Genomic DNA, 17316 nt, shown 5'->3' with positions numbered 1-17316 from the left:
GAGCTCTCATCCGGTCCCACTTCACAGTAGAAGCCGTATTCAAGTTTCTAAAGATGGTAGACATCTAGTGGAAGCCTTAGGAAGTGCGTCTTGACCCATATCCCTCTGTGTATTCGATAAGGCTGAGTTCAAAAACTATAAACCTCAGATTTCCCACTTACTGTTTGGAATTTTTCTCAGGTTTTTGCCTGCCATATGAGTTCTGTTATACTCACAGACATCATTCAAACAGTTTTAGAAACTTAAGAGTATTTTCTATCAAATGCTAATAATAATATGCATATATTCGCATCTGGGACTGAGTAGGAGGCAGTTCACTCTGGGCACGCTATTCATCCAAAAGTGGAAATGCTGCCCCCTATCCCAAATGAGTTAATATAAATCATTATATTTCTATGATTCCAACAGTTCACGCAGGGGTTTTAGTGTATATCGCATGTCAAATCGCAATCGCAATATTCCGTAAGACAATCGCAAAATTTGGTAAGAAAATCGCAATTTTATTTTTGGCCCATATCGAGCAAATCTACCTGTATCCATAATCTCTTTTCGAACAAGCCGGTGAAGGGGAGGTTAAGTGTGTGTGTGTGTGTGTGTGTGTGTGTGTGTGTGTGTGTGTGTGTGTGTGTGTGTGTGTGTGTGTGTGTGTGTGTGTGTGTGTGTGTGTGTGTGTGTGTGTGTGTGTGTGTGTGTGTGTGTGTATTTATTAGGGATCCCCATTAGCCAACACTTCTTACAAAAACAAGTAGTGATGAAGTCAATCTCTCCTCCACTTTGAGCCATGAGAGACTGACATGTATATCATTGTTAGCTCCCTATGTATTTTTAAGGGCCAGCCGTGCTGCCCTGTTCTGAGCCAATTGTAATTTTCCTAAGTCCCTGTTTGTGGCACCTGACCACACGACTGAACAGTAGTCCAGGTGTGACAAATCTAGGGCCTGTAGGACCTGCCTTGTTGAGAGTGCTGATAAGAAGGCAGAGTAGCACTTTATTATGGACAGACTTCTCCCCATCTTAGCTACTGTTGTATCAATATGTTGACAGTCAACTTGCTCAATTTCCACATTATTAATTACAAGATTTAGTTGAGGTTTAGTGAAAGATTTGTCCCAAAAACAATGCTTTTAGTTTTTGAAATATTTAGGATTAACTTATTACTTTCCACCCATTCTGAAACTAACTGCAGCTCTTTGTTAAGTGTTTCAATCATTTCAGTTGCTGTAGTAGCTGACGTGTATAATGTTGCCAGTGGCATGTCATTAGTAAAGAATGAAAAAGTAAGGGGCCTAGACAGCTGCCCTGGGGAATTCCTGATTCTACGTGTCTGTGCGTGTGTGCATGCGTTGGCGGAGGGCTTGAGTGTGTGTAGGGCCAATGTCCACCTATCACTCAGTGAGGAAGTAGCTATATTTTGCAGGTCAGCCACCAGGGGGAGACTCGTCAAGGCCTGTTGACAGACAGAGTATACATCACGAGGCGATGGCTCCATCTGCTGGACGTGCCAGGTCTTGACGGGCTCTCCAGCCAGGACTAATTGGGGCAGATTGGGAAGTGGTGAATAATCGGGGGCTGATTGCTCACCAGCTGTACAAGTCGCATAAAGCTGCCAGGAGGGCAGCACACAAGGGAGAGACTGGGGAAGGAAAGGACTCCCGTATAGTTGGGGACGGTACCAGAGGTAACAGGAGGAAGTTCAGTTTTTGATCCTCACAGGATACAGCAAGACCCGGAGCCCAGAAGACGGTATCCTGGAGATGGTCTCTTGAAGACAACCCCACTGCTGTGTACCCCAAACCGACAGTCGGCAGGGCCAAGAGACCGCAAACCCGTGGAGAGACGGTTGGTGTAGGGCCGACCCGCCACCGACGACCCCAGGTAGACAGAGACCAAAGAAGGTGTTTTGAGTGTGGCGCCCGGGGGCACACTGCCTGGAATTGCCCGGCTCGAGAGGAGTCGATGCCATCAGCAAGCCCCGGAGGCGAGGTGTGTCACGCAGTGAACTGCGTCACCTCCTGTTGGTCACACCACGAATCAACTGCACCCGTGGTTCCGGTGAAGGTTGATAAACATGACACGGAAGCTCTATTAGACTCCGGAAATATGGTTACCCTTGTAACCACGAGCCTGCTGTACCAGTATACTGAATGTGGCAGGGAGATGTCCATTTCCTGTGTTCACGGGGACACAAAGCGGTATCCAACCGTTTGAGCCAACATCGTGACACCACAAGGGAACTGCCAGATGATGGTGGGCGCAATAACAGAGTTGCCGGTACCTCTCCTACTGGGACAAGATTGTCAGCTGTTTGTGGCCCTGTGGGGGCACGAGCTGAGGAAGAAGGTTAGAGCCCGCCGAAGACGAGAGCGAGGACGACCCATCGCCTTTGCGGCCCGGGAGCAAACGGTTGATCAACCTATATCTACGGGTCCGGAGTCAGAGTGGGTGCCGGAACCCAACCCACAGGAGGAAGAGCCCAGCCTCACCCTCCTCGATTTCGAGGGGCCAGTCGAGACACCCCCTGGAGGCCAACTGAGGGGACAATTCGGGACGGCCCAGTGGGAGGATCCTAACTTGAAAGCCGCCGCAGCCCAAGTGATAGCGGTGGATGGACAGCTACTTCCGGGGGTGAGTGACTGGCGATACCCCATTTCCAAATCAAGAATAACCTTTTGTATCAGGTGTCGCGCCAACAGGGGAACTTCGAGAGGTTTTGTTGCTACCCCGACGGTACGTGGGCACTGTTCTTCAGCTGGTCCACACCCACCTGTTGGGGGCGCACCTGGGAATGGAGAAGACCTGGGAACGGATCGCCGCACGGTTCCACTGGCCCGGGATGAGGAGGGCCGTGGAAGATTACTGCCGCAACTGCCCAGAGTGTCAAATGACTGCCCCAAAGGCACACTTCCGAAACTCACTGGTCCCCCTACCGATCATCGGGGTGCTCTTTGAACGCATCGCCATGGACATAGTGGGACCCCTGGTAAAAACAGCACGAGGACACCGGTACATCCTGGTAATAGTGGACTATGACACCCGTTATCCTGAGGCTATTCCCCTATGGGCGGTATCCAAGGGAATCGCCCGGTAGCTGTTCCACCTCTTTAGCTGGGTGGGCATCCCGAACGGGATCCTGACAGACCAAGGTACTGAGTTTATGTCCCGCCTCATGAAAGATTTGTGTGCTCTCCTGCAGATCAAGCGGATCCGGACCGCCGTCTTCCACCCGCAGACGGATGGGCTCGTTGAGCGGTTCAATTAAAACGCTCAAAGAAATACTGCGGAAGGTCATCGAGCAGGACGGGAAGAACTGGGACCAGCTACTACCCCACCTAATGTTCTCAATCTGAAAAGTACCCCAGTACACTGGATTTTCCCCTTTCGAACTCTACTGGACCTCGCCAAGGTGGTGTGGGAACCCCAACTGACCCCCTTACGCAGCGTGGTAGAGCACGTGGAGACGATGAGGGAGAGGATGACAGCCATATGGCCAGTCGTGAGGGAACATTTGGAGAAGGCCCAATGCGCCCAAACCCAGGTCTACAATCAGAGAGTCCAGCCCCGAGAATTCCAGGTGGGAGACAGGGTATTGGTCTTAATCCCCACGGTCGAAAGTAAGTTCCTGGCAACATGGCACGAGCCATACGAGGTGATCGAGAAGCTGGGACCTGTCAATTGCCGCGTACGGCAGCCGGGGATGCGGAAGCCCCAACAGATTGTAGAAGTGGCACGAGAGGACAGCCTTGCCGTGTTATGGTCAAGACCCAGGACGCCAACGGTACCAGTGGTGGACCTGAGCAATGAGGACCTCAACCCGGCCCAGAAGCAAGAGCTCAGGGAGCTCGTCGATCGGAACATGGCTGTGTTCTCCGAGAAGCCAGGCCGCACGACCCTCATTGAACACCACATCTGTACCCGGACCAGGGAAACGGTATGAAAGAGGCCATAACGGATTCTGGAGGCCCTAAGGAAGGCAGTTTAAAAGGAAGCGGAGGCTATGCTGAGGATGGGGGTCGTTGAAGAGTCTCACAGTGCATGTTGCAGCCCCATCGTGTTGGTGCCCAAACCGGACGGTAGCCTGTGCTTCTGTAATGATTTCCCGGGGTGTGAACGACATAAGCCCCATGCCGAGGGTGGACGAACTCATAGACCGATTGAGAAAGGCCCGGTACATCAGCACACTTGACCTGACCAAAGGATATTGGCATGTACCATTGGCAGCCTGGGGTTATCCCCAACTTTGCGGCTATAGCTTCCCCCATCACCGATCTAACCAGGGCCCACCTCCCGAAAACAGTGAAATGGACGGACGAGACAGAAGTGAGCCTCCTGAAATAAGCACTGGTCTCCCATCCGATTCTCGTAACGGCCGATTTCCAGGTGCCGATGGGGAGGAGCACCCCATCATGTACATCAGCCGAAAGCTGATACCTAGAGAAAAAAAGTACTCTATTGTTGAAAAAGAGTGTCTAGCGGTGAAGTGGGCACTAGACACTCTCAAGTATTACCTGTAAGGTACCCACTTCACCCTGGTCACGCACCATGCTCCCCTGGTCTGGATGTCCAGGGGAAAGGACTCAAACGATCGGGTCACCAGGTGGTTCTTGTCCCTTCAACGCTTCTCTTTTTCTGTTGTGCAGAGGTCAGGGGCGAAGCATGGAAACGCGGATGACCTATTGAGAAGGGAGACATACGTCACACTGATGACAGAGTTAGGGGGGGGGGTGTGCTGGACGTGCCAGGTCCCGACGGGCTCTCCGGCCAGGACTACTTGGGGCTGATTGGGGATTGGTGAGGAATCAAGGGCTGATTGCTCACCACCTGTACAAGTCGCATAAAGTTGCCAGAAGGGCAGCACACAGGGGAGGGACTGGGGAAGGAAAGGACTCCCGTATAGTTGGGGACGGTACCAGAGGTAACAGGAGGGAGTTCAGTTTTTTACATTTTGTCAATGTAAATTGTCCGGTGGCGATTTTAGGAGTTGTTCAGCAGTCTTATGGCTTGGAGGTAGAAGCTGTTGAGGAGTCTTTTGGTCCTAGCAAAGCACCATCACACCTCATCACCGTGCTTCACAGTGTCTCTGAATGTCCTTGAGTGGCCCAGCCAGAGCCCAGACTTAAACCTGATCAAACATCTCTGGAGAGACCAAAAATATAATTGTGCAGCAATTCCTTCCGAACCTGACAGAGCTTGAGAGGATCTTCAGAGAAGAATGGGATAAACTCCCCAAATACAGTTGTGCCAAGCTTGTAGCATCATACCCAAGAAGACTCGAGGTGCTTCAACAAATACTGAGTAAAAGGTCTGAATACTTATGTAAATGTGATATTTCAGTTTATTTTTATTTTTATACATTTGATAAAAACTTGTTTTTGCTTCGTCATTATGGGGCATTGTGTGTAGATTGGGGAGGGGAAAACACTATTTAATGCTGTAACGTAGCAAAATGTTGAAAAAGTCAAGAGGTCTGAATGCTTTCTGAATGCACTGTATTTTATATATTTGCCTCTTCTCAACTTCCAGTGGGATGAGCAGTAAGAAGCAAATATATCCCATTGAAGTTCATCTTTTAGACACTAAGGATTCACAAGGTCCCCCACCCGAGGGACACTCCATTGTCTCCCACTGCCCCTCATTAGCTTTAGTTGTCCTCTACAGAGCCTTCGTCCACTTCCTGGTATACATATTTATGCAGCCCGGACATTGGGAGAACAGAGGAGACGAGAGGAGAGGGAATGACATAATGGAAATCAATTCTCTCACTGGAATGAAAAAATGCAAAGCTCATTAAAAGGGCTTCTGCACAAACCAAATTCATTTAGGTAATAATGATAAGGAAGGAAGAATATGTGGCCAGTGTCGTCTTCAAGTTGTCTCGCTCTCTCTCTCTCTCTCTGATTCACTCAGAATTAATATTTTAAATGGATGAGGAAGTTAATCGAGAAAGTTCTACATGCTTCACAATTAAGCAAAAGAAGAAGAGCTGAAAAAATAGCATGGAATAATAATCACATTAACTGCAGACAGCCAATCTTCCTTCCCAAAGTTTTGTGCTGACCGAAAAACCTGCTTAAAATAAGCCAGCAGTCCCTCAGAAGGAAAGAGAGAGAGAGAGCAGGGAGAGGAGAAGAGGGAGGGAGTGAGAGGAGAGGAGGGAGAGGACAGAGGGGAAAGGAGAGGAGGGAGAGAGAGAAAAGGAGGGAGAGGAGAGGGAGGGGTTGAGAAACCAGAAGAGAACCAGATGGAGAGTGTCTTTCAGTCTAACCCAACCAACCAGCCAGTCTTATTTTGATTTGTTCTACATCTATTTCCATCCACCAAAGGGAACAGCCAGTTTGTCATAGAAATGAAATCTACCTCCCAGGAGGTGACTGCTGTTAAGGCCAGGCATTTGTTTTAAAGGAGATTTGAAGATTTGAATATGTTAAGGGTGAGACTAATGGTGCTACAGCTGTCTAACAGGACTAGTAATACTGTTCTACTGTACTAACCTAAACAACACTGTTACAGCTGTCCAACAGGACTAGTAATACTGTTATACTATACTAACCTAAACAACACTGCTATAGCTGTCCAACAGGACTAGTAATACTGTTCTACTATACTAACCTAAACAACACTGCTACAGCTGTCTAACAGGACCAGTAATACTGTTCTACTGTACTAACCTAAACAACACTGTTACAGCTGTCTAACAGGACTAGTAATACTGTTCTACTGTACTAACCTAAACAACACTGTTACAGCTGTCCAACAGGACTAGTAATACTGTTCTACTGTACTAACCTAAACAACACTGCTATAGCTGTCCAACAGGACTAGTAATACTGTTCTACTATACTAACCTAAACAACACTGTTACAGCTGTCCAACAGGACTAGTAATACTGTTCTACTGTACTAACCTAAACAACACTGCTACAGCTGTCCAACAGGACTAGTAATACTGTTCTACTGTACTAACCTAAACAACACTGTTACAGCTGTCCAACAGGACTAGTAATACTGTTCTACTGTACTAACCTAAACAACACTGTTACAGCTGTCCAACAGGACTAGTAATACTGTTCTACTGTACTAACCTAAACAACACTGTTACAGCTGTCTAACAGGACTAGTAATACTGTTCTACTGTACTAACCTAAACAACACTGCTACAGCTGTCTAACAGGACTAGTAATACTGTTCTACTGTACTAACCTAAACAACACTGCTACAGCTGTCCAACAGGACTAGTAATACTGTTCTACTGTACTAACCTAAACAACACTGCTACAGCTGTCTAACAGGACTAGTAATACTGTTCTACTATACTAACCTAAACAACACTGCTACAGCTGTCTAACAGGACTAGTAATACTGTTCTACTGTACTAACCTAAACAACACTGCTACAGCTGTCTAACAGGACTAGTAATACTGTTCTACTATACTAACCTAAACAACACTGCTACAGCTGTCTAACAGGACTAGTAATACTGTTCTACTATACTAACCTAAACAACACTGCTACAGCTGTCCAACAGGACTAGTAATACTGTTCTACTGTACTAACCTAAACAACACTGCTACAGCTGTCTAACAGGACTAGTAATACTGTTCTACTATACTAACCTAAACAACACTGCTACAGCTGTCTAACAGGACTAGTAATACTGTTATACTGTACTAACCTAAACAACACTGCTACAGCTGTCTAACAGGACTAGTAATACTGTTCTACTGTACTAACCTAAACAACACTGTTACAGCTGTCCAACAGGACTAGTAATACTGTTCTACTGTACTAACCTAAACAACACTGCTACAGCTGTCTAACAGGACTAGTAATACTGTTCTACTGTACTAACCTAAACAACACTGCTACAGCTGTCTAACAGGACTAGTAATACTGTTATACTGTACTAACCTAAACAACACTGCTACAGCTGTCTAACAGGACTAGTAATACTGTTCTACTGTACTAACCTAAACAACACTGTTACAGCTGTCTAACAGGACTAGTAATACTGTTCTACTGTACTAACCTAAACAACACTGCTACAGCTGTCTAACAGGACTAGTAATACTGTTCTACTGTACTAACCTAAACAACACTGCTACAGCTGTCTAACAGGACTAGTAATACTGTTCTACTATACTAACCTAAACAACACTGCTACAGCTGTCTAACAGGACTAGTAATACTGTTCTACTGTACTAACCTAAACAACACTGTTACAGCTGTCTAACAGGACTAGTAATACTGTTCTACTGTACTAACCTAAACAACACTGCTACAGCTGTCTAACAGGACTAGTAATACTGTTCTACTGTACTAACCTAAACAACACTGCTACAGCTGTCTAACAGGACTAGTAATACTGTTCTACTGTACTAACCTAAACAACACTGCTACAGCTGTCTAACAGGACTAGTAATACTGTTCTACTGTACTAACCTAAACAACACTGCTACAGCTGTCTAACAGGACTAGTAATACTGTTCTACTGTACTAACCTAAACAACACTGCTACAGCTGTCTAACAGGACTAGTAATACTGTTATACTGTACTAACCTAAACAACACTGCTACAGCTGTCTAACAGGACTAGTAATACTGTTCTACTGTACTAACCTAAACAACACTGTTACAGCTGTCTAACAGGACTAGTAATACTGTTCTACTGTACTAACCTAAACAACACTGCTACAGCTGTCTAACAGGACTAGTAATACTGTTCTACTGTACTAACCTAAACAACACTGTTACGCTGTCTAACAGGACCAGTAATACTGTTATACTGTACTAACCTAAACAACACTGTTACAGCTGTCCAACAGGACTAGTAATACTGTTCTACTGTACTAACCTAAACAACACTGCTATAGCTGTCTAACAGGACTGGTAATACTGTTCTACTGTACTAACCTAAACAACACTGTTACGCTGTCTAACAGGACCAGTAATACTGTTCTACTGTACTAACCTAAACAACACTGTTACAGCTGTCCAACAGGACCAGTAATACTGTTCTACTGTACTAACCTAAACAACACTGTTACAGCTGTCCAACAGGACGAGTATTACTGTTCTACTGTACCAAACAAGACTGCTACAGCTGTCTAACAGGACTAGTAATACTGTTCTATGTATGAACCTAAACAACACTGCCTGTACAGCTGTCTAACAGGACTAGTAATACTGTTTGTACTGTCTAACCCCTAAACAACACTGTTTTACAGCTGTCCTACAGGACTATTGATTTCTGTTTTCTTTACTGTACTGAACCTAAACAACACTGTTACAGCTGTCAACAGGACAGTTACTGTTCTACTGTACTAACCTAAACAACACTGTGTGCTTGTGTGCTACAGGACTAGTGATACTGTTCTAGGTACTAGACCCAGGCTGCAGAGGACTGCTCCTGCTCATCAACAAACCTGTTCTGACTGTACAACTAAACATCCCTGCTCATTCAGATGGTAACAGGACTAGTAATGTCTGTCTGTCTGTCTGTCTAAACAACACTGTCTGTCTGTCTGTCTGTCTGGACTGTCTGTACTGTTCTACTGTCTGTCCTAAACAACACTGTCTACAGCTGTCTGGACTAGTAATACTGTTCTACTGTACTAACCTAAACAACACTGTTACTGCTGTCTGTCAGGACTGTAATACTGTTCTACTGTACTAACCTAAACAACACTGTTACTGCTGTTTGTACAGGACTGTAATACTGTTCTACTGTACTAACCTTTGTAACACTGTTACAGTCTGTCTGTACAGGACTGTAATACTGTTCTACCTGTACTAACTGTAAACACCTGTACAGTCTGTCTGTACCTGTATGTCTGTCTGTACTGTACCTGTCTGTCTAAACTGTACCTGTACAGCTGTCTGTCTGTACTGTAATCTGTCTGTCTGTCTGTCTGTCTGTCTGTCTGTCTGTCTGTCAGTCTAGTCTGTCTGTTCTGTCTGTCTGTCTGTTTGTACCTGTATGTCTGTCTGTACCTGTCTGTCTTACTGTTCTGTCTGTCTAACCTGTTTGTACTGTATGCTGTCTGTACCTGTCTGTCTGCTGTTTGTACCTGTATGTCCTGTTTGTACACTGCTACTGTCTGTTTGTACCTGTACTGTCTGTACCTGTGTCTGCCTGTTAGTACTGGATGTGTTATTACAACCTAAAAACAGTGCAGTGTATTTATATAGGATATCCAAAAATACTTGATATAAGTTGTTTGAAAAGTGCTGGAGCCTCAGATCAAGGGGTGGAAGAGCTGCCACTGCCAGGTAAATGCTGTTCATCTTTGCCAATATTATTCAACATGACACAAATATGTTAGGAAAAAAGTAATGATCCATTCCCAGTGTATTTTTGATGTGATTTCCATTCTAATTGAGTGTAACAGTCTTATGATAATACTCAAATAGTCAGCTAATAATTCATTTCAAACAATATTAAATCTATTTTCATTGTCAGTCATGACTTTTGACTCCCCTATTGACTGTCTGAACAACATATAACCTAGTGTTCTGAACTTAAACAACTTTTGACTGTTACAGCTGATACAACATCACTAAATACTGGATTCTACTATCATCAACCTAAACAACATTGTGGTTTAATGGTTTCTAACAGGTTCTGTAATATAAGTTATAGAAATAGATTTATGAATAACATGACAGCTGTCTGAGATAGATGGCTCTGTTTTAAAATGAAGAGTTGAGGTTATTACATGTTAATTGTATTATTAGCCCCATCATTCCACTGTGAAATAGGCTTAAAATAAAAAGCATTTGCTTTCCACAGGACCAGCTGTTTCTCAAAAGTATTTCCATTCACGGCAACACTGGCCTTGAGGTTGGTCAAGGTAATCACCTTCACTGTACCAGGGGCTTGAAGGATTGACGACTGTCTAACAGGACTGTATACTGTTGCACTGGTAGTCATCAACAACACCACATAGCAAAGCTGAGTACACACACACAGAGTACACACACACAAGACTCCTCTGGTTCATCTCAGACTCTCAGCCAATATTTAGCAGATGTGATGAACTGGCTGAACACACACACATGGAACACTGTGTGTGCCTCCCCGCTGGCCATGTCTGTCCACAGATGGCTGTTTGTATGTCTCAACAGACCCACTGGGATATAATAATACCTGCCATTTAAACGCTTTTTTATGCCAGCACGCCCCGTGGTGCTGCATGGAGCTGTCTGTCTTTACTGGCCACAGACACGCAAAACAGCCTGTATAGACCCAGGATTGTCCACCTCAACAGTTCTGTCTGAAGGCCCAGCCAAGCTGTCTGTCTGAGTACCTGTCTGACTCCCAGGGAGAGACCAGCCCCACCCACCTCCCTCCACCACAATCACTGACCACCACCACCACTGCTCATGAGGTAAGACTGCTAGCCTTCTGTCTGTCTGTCTGTCTGTCTGTCTGTCTGTCTGTCTGTCTGTCTGTCTGTCTGTCAGTGTACCTGTCTGTTGTGTACCTGTCTGTCTGTCTGTCTGTTTGTACCTGTATGTCTGTCTGTCCTGTCGTTTGTCTGTCCTGTCTGTCTGTCTGTCTGTCTGTTTGTACCTGTCTGTCTGTTTGTACCTGTCTGTCTGTCTGTTTGTGTATGTCTGTTTGTACCTGTCTGTCTGTCTTTGTACCTGTATGTCTGTCTGTACCTGTATGTCTGTCTGTACCTGTAGGGTCTGTCTGTCTGTACCTGTATGTCTGTCTGTCTGTACCTGTATCATTATGTCTGTCTGTACCTGTATGTCTGTCTGTCTGTCTGTCTGTCTGTCTGTCTGTCTGTCTGTCTGTCTGTCTGTCTGTTGTACCTGTATGTCTGTCTGTACCTGTCTGTGTTGTATGTCTGTCTGTACCTGTCTGTCTGTCTGTCTGTTTGTACCTGGGAGGGTCTGTCTGTGTTTGTCTGTCTGTTTGTACTGTATGTCTGTCTGTACATGTCTGTCTGGGGAGTTTGTATGTTGTGTCATGTCTGTACCTGTCTGTCTGCCTGTTTGTACGAATGTATGTCTGTCTGTACCTGTCTGTCTGTCTGTTTGTACCTGTCTGTGTCTGTCTGTACCTGTCTGTCTGCCTGTTAGTACTGGATGGGTTATTATTACAGTTTAAAAAACAGTGCAGTGTATTTATATAGGATATCCAAAAATACTTGATATAAGTTGTTTGAAAAGTGCTGGAGCCCTCAGATCAAGGGGTTTGGAAGAGCTAGCCACTGCCAGGTAAATGCTGGTTCATCTTTGCCAATATTATTCAACATGACACAAATATGTTAGGAAAAAGTAATGATCCATTCCCAGTGTATTTTTGATGTGATTTCCATTCTAATTGAGTGTAGCTAGTCTTATGATAATACATCAAATAGTCAGCTTGAAATAATTCATTTCAAACAATATTAAATCATATTTTCATTGTCAGTCATGACTTTTGACCAAGCCCCTGAAAACTTGACCTGTTGCTGATACAACATCATAAACTGGAGGGGATTCTGAACGCATCATCAATAATGGAGGACCCATTGTGTTTAATGGTTTCTGCTGGTTCTGTGATATAAGAATCTATAGAAATAGATTTATGAATAATGATGACAGCGTCTTGAGATAGATGGCTCCTGCGTTTTAAAATGAAGAGTTGAGGTTATTACATAGTTAATTGTATTATTAGCCCCATCATTCCACTGTGAAATAGGCTTAAAATAAAAAGCATTTGGGATTTCCGGGGCCTTCGTATTTCTCAAAAGTATTTCTCATTCACGGCTAACTTTGGCCTTGAGGTTAGGTCAAGGTAACTCACCTTCATAAAGTACCAGGGGCTTGAAGGATTGACGACTGTCCAGTGGACAGGTTGTATCTGTTGCACATGGTAGTGCCACACTCCTACACAGTACACACACATAGCAAAGCAAAGAGTCACATGGGGGAGAGTACACACACACCATATGGCCTCCCCCTAGAGTACCTCTGGTCCACCATACTCTCAGTTGGTATTTCTGAAAGATAAAAATATCCCCTGTCATAACATGTGAGTGAACTGAGTGAACACACACACATAGGAACACTATGCAAGCCTCCCCTCTGGCCATGTAAATCACACAGATGGCATAGGAGAACAGACCCACTGGGAGGGCCTTTTAAACGCTTTATGCCAGCACGCCCCGTGGTGCTGCATGGAGCCCACTATGTGTTTACCCCTGGCCACAGACACGAGACAGCCTGTACTCAGACCCAGGATTCATCCACCTCCACAGCCCCAGTCTCAGGCCCAGCCAAGCTGTCCCTCTGAGCCGTAGGGGGAGTGACTCAATGTTGTACCAGCCCCACCCACCTCCCTCCACCACAATCACTACCACCACCACCACTCAGTGCACCAGCAGCCCAGACTGCTAGCCTTGTGTCAACATATTTCTGCATAAAAACAGTGAGCTGAGAGCATGACAATGTGCCTGTCTGGAAGTCAGCGACCTGCAGTTGAACCACACTCAACCTCTGTCTGAATAGGCTTCTGTTTGACTGGGGCTTTGTTTGTGTGTTTGTGTGTGTGTAAATTAATATGTTTGTTATGGGGAGGGGGAGTATGTTGTGTCATTATGGGGGGGGGGGCTGAACAGAGTGTGTCACAACAGGGTCTGAAACACAAACCTGCTCTCTCGGTGACCTCCACTTGTGGTCTGTCACAAACAGATTGCACACTAAAAACAGCCATGTCTTGGAAGGAGACAACCAAACCTCTAATCAGTGTTATACTGCTGATATAACCCTGCCTCTTTTTACAGCAATAGCAAAGGATTTTATGGGAAATTATGCAAATACATACAATTTAGCATGAGCTCCCAAACTCTGTGCCTGATAATATGCAATTTTACAGCGACTGTAAATTAACATTTGCTCCGCATGTTGAAGAATGTTTATGAATATATCTAGCCCTTCACCAGCACAGTGCATCAAGAAGACGTATGTGTTTTGAGGCAGAGAGAGGCCTTATTGAATACATGTTAAATACAGACTTCGGTGTCCTAGTAAATACACCTCAGGATCCCTCTCAATGTTACTTACTGACAAAGAATTAGAGTATGCCTGGGAGAGTTTGTGTGTGTTTGCGTCTGTGTGTGCGTGTGTGAGTTAATGAATACATTTGTTTAGGGCAGGGGAAGTATGTTATGTCATGATGGGGGCAGTACGCTGAGAGCAGCAGCAGCACTCTGAGGGCAGCAGCAGAACTCTGAGGGCAGCAGCAGCACTCTGAGGGCAGCAGCAGCACTCTGAGGGCAGCAGCAGCACTCTGAGGGCAGCAGCAGAACTCTGAGGGCAGCAGCAGATCTCTGAGGGCAGCAGCAGATCTCTGAGGGCAGCAGCAGAACTCTGAGGGCAGCAGCAGAACTCTGAGGGCAGCAGCAGAACTCTGAGGGCAGCAGCAGAACTCTGAGGGCAGCAGCAGAACTCTGAGGGCAGCAGCAGAACTCTGAGGGCAGCAGCAGAACTCTGAGGGCAGCAGCAGCACTCTGAGGGCAGCAGCAGATCTCTGAGGGCAGCAGCAGATCTCTGAAGGCAGCAGCAGCAGCACTCTGAGGGCAGCAGCAGATCTCTGAGGGCAGCAGCAGCACTCTGAGGGCAGCATTAGAGGGCAGCACTGCCACACGTCAGTCCACTAGTTGCTCCCCTCTCCTCTTTCAGCCCACTTTAATAGCTTTTATTTCATGCATTGGATTCATTGCATGTTATTTCTTATCCTTCTTTAGATGCATCTACTACCACTGTTGAGTAAACAGGATATTGATGTAAAGCCTGCTGAGCAGGTGTTAACTCTTGTCTGTTTTGACTTAGTATTGGCATCTGAACAATACTATCAGCACAGGACTGCACAGTGAGACTAAAGAGCCTTTCAGTGGTGGGTTTGGCTTGAGCAGGGAGTTTAGAATGCTGGGCCTTTTGGGATAGACCTGGGGGCGGGCTCTTTCTGGATCATTGTTTGGGATTTTGGCATTTGGCTCGTGCTGAGTGGCGGCCGACGTACAAAAGGGGCAGGATTAGGCCCTCTCTGCGCCCCTCCCAAGGCAGCTCCTCATTTGCCCCTTAGCCCCATGGGACTGGGGAAGAGGAGAAGAGGGCAGCAACGAATCAGCGGTGAAAGGAGCCTAAACCCCAGTGATTACGCCCCTAGCTTTTAGCTTTTACTGAAATAGAGGACTGGGTGGGGACTAGAGGGAGAAGCCCTGAGCTGAGCTCAGTTTCATTACTAGGTCACAGTGATGTGATGGGTTCCTATAGAAGGTCTATTGCTTATAACCCAAAGTGTGTCTCTCTCTCACTCGATGATGAAGCTTCAAAGCCCCCTACCCTATCCCCCTAGCCTATCCCCCTAGCCTAGCCCCTTAGCCTAGCCCACTAGCCTAGCAGCCCCCTAGCCTAGCCCACCTAGCCCACTAGATCCCTAGGCTCCTAGCCTAGCTCCCTAGTCTAACCCCTAGCCTCTAATGTCCACAGCAGGCACACATCAGGGCAGGGCCACTATACCTAACCTAGCTCCCTAGCCTCTAATGTCTACGGCAGGCACTCTCATCAGGACCACTATACCTAGCCCCTAGCCTTAGGCTCGCTCCCTAGCTTAGCCTCCTAGCCTAGCTCCCTAGTCTAACCCCTTAGCCTCTAATGTCCACAGCAGGCACTCATTGGGGCAGGGCCACTATACCTAACTATACCTAGCCTCCTAGCCTCTAATGTCAACAGGAGACACTCTCATGAGGGCAGGGCCACTATACCTAGCTTGGTCCCACATCTGTTTGTTTTGTATAGCCAACTCATATGTTTGTTATTGCCAAATAATGATCATAGGAGTTCGCTATACAGCACAACCAGACATGATACCAGGCTACTATTACACCTAGTTGCACAGATAGTCCTCCCATGGATGTTTCATCAGTCAGTCAGTACTGTTTGACACAGAAATATAGAAATGGAACAGAAACTATGGAACTGCCTATCACAGTAACCCCCCCCATATGTACCTTCAGCACAGACCTGCGTTATTTTTATCAGTCTCAGGATACATTCTAAATCTCCTTCCGAGACGTCATCATGGCTCTTATTCAGCACCAATATGGGCTGAGCTGTCCATGGAATAGCAGCATGGCAAGGGAGTGTCCCAAATGGATTCCTATTCCCTTTATAGTGCACTACTTTTGACCAGGCCCTATATAAGGAATGGGGTGCCATTTGGGACGGAGACACTTATTACAGAGTATGAAGAAGTGGAATGGAAGAGGGAAGGGAAGACGAGACAGCTGAGTTAATGGAGATTTCTCCCACTGATTGATATGTCACTCATCGCTGCCATGGCAGCCTGTCACTATGAGTGGTATTTGACACCTGGCAACATGAAGAGAAGGGAAATACAGAGATGATGATGACAGGGAAATGGTGAAGGAACCAAATCCAGTTTGAGACCAGATTGAACCAAAGAATAAAGTGAAAATTAAAGCGGGATGTTTATCACCTCTTGGAATGGTTATTTTCTAGACTGACAAGGCTGTAGTTAGCATGCTAGTGGCTAGATTGTAGTTAGCCTGCTAGTGGCTAGGCTGTAGTTAGCCTGCTAGTGGCTAGGCTGTAGTTAGCCTGCTAGTGGCTAGGCTGTCGTTAGCCTGCTAGTGGCTAGGCTGTCGTTAGCCTGCTGGTGACTAGGCTGTCGTTAGCCTGCTGGTGACTAGGCTGTCGTTAGCCTGCTGGTGGCTAGGCTGTCGTTAGCCTGCTGGTGACTAGGCTGTCGTTAGCCTGCTGGTGACTAGGCTGTCGTTAGCCTGCTGGTGGCTTGGCTGTCATTAGCCTGCTGGTGGCTAGGCTGTAGTTAGCCTGTTGGTGGCTAGGCTGTAGTTAGCATGCTGGTGGCAAGGCTGTCGTTAGCCTGCTGGTGACTAGGCTGTCATTTGCCTGCTGGTGGCTTGGCTGTCGTTAACCTGCTGGTGGCTAGGCTGTAGTTAGCATGTTAGTGGCTTGGATGTCTTTAGCCTGCTAGTGGCTTGGCTGTGGTTAGCCTGCTGGTGGCTAGGCTGTAGTTAGCATGCTAGTGGCTTGGCTGTCTTTAGCCTGCTGGTGGCTAGGCTGTAGGTCAGTGGAAGGGGAGGGAAGAACAGCTCATAATAATGGCTGGAATGGAATAAATGGAATGGTATTCTACTCCATCCCAGCCATTATTACGAGCCGTCCTCCCCTCACAGCTTCCACTACTGTAGTTAGCAGAAGTGGTTTGGTGATTATACACAGGACCAGGTGATGATGAGTCAGTCTAATCACATCACAGTGGTTTACATTGTGTTATCTC

General features: G+C 46.2%; 1 protein-coding gene across 1 annotated transcript in view; it reads left to right on the top strand.

Moving 5' to 3' along the window:
- Window positions 1-9445: 9445 nt before the first annotated feature.
- The window catches only part of LOC127922933 (serine/threonine-protein kinase ULK4-like), a 67355-nt gene continuing 59484 nt past the window's right edge, over window positions 9446-17316 (top strand). The window contains exon 1 of the mRNA XM_052506934.1: window positions 9446-9460. Within this exon, the coding sequence (XP_052362894.1) occupies window positions 9458-9460 (3 nt within the window). The 5' untranslated portion in view covers window positions 9446-9457. The remainder of the gene's footprint in view (window positions 9461-17316) is intronic.

The sequence above is a fragment of the Oncorhynchus keta genome, unplaced genomic scaffold (assembly GCF_023373465.1).
Source record: "Oncorhynchus keta strain PuntledgeMale-10-30-2019 unplaced genomic scaffold, Oket_V2 Un_contig_27733_pilon_pilon, whole genome shotgun sequence".
NCBI classification, from domain to species: domain Eukaryota; kingdom Metazoa; phylum Chordata; class Actinopteri; order Salmoniformes; family Salmonidae; genus Oncorhynchus; species Oncorhynchus keta.
This window is presented reverse-complemented; position numbering and strand designations above follow the sequence as displayed.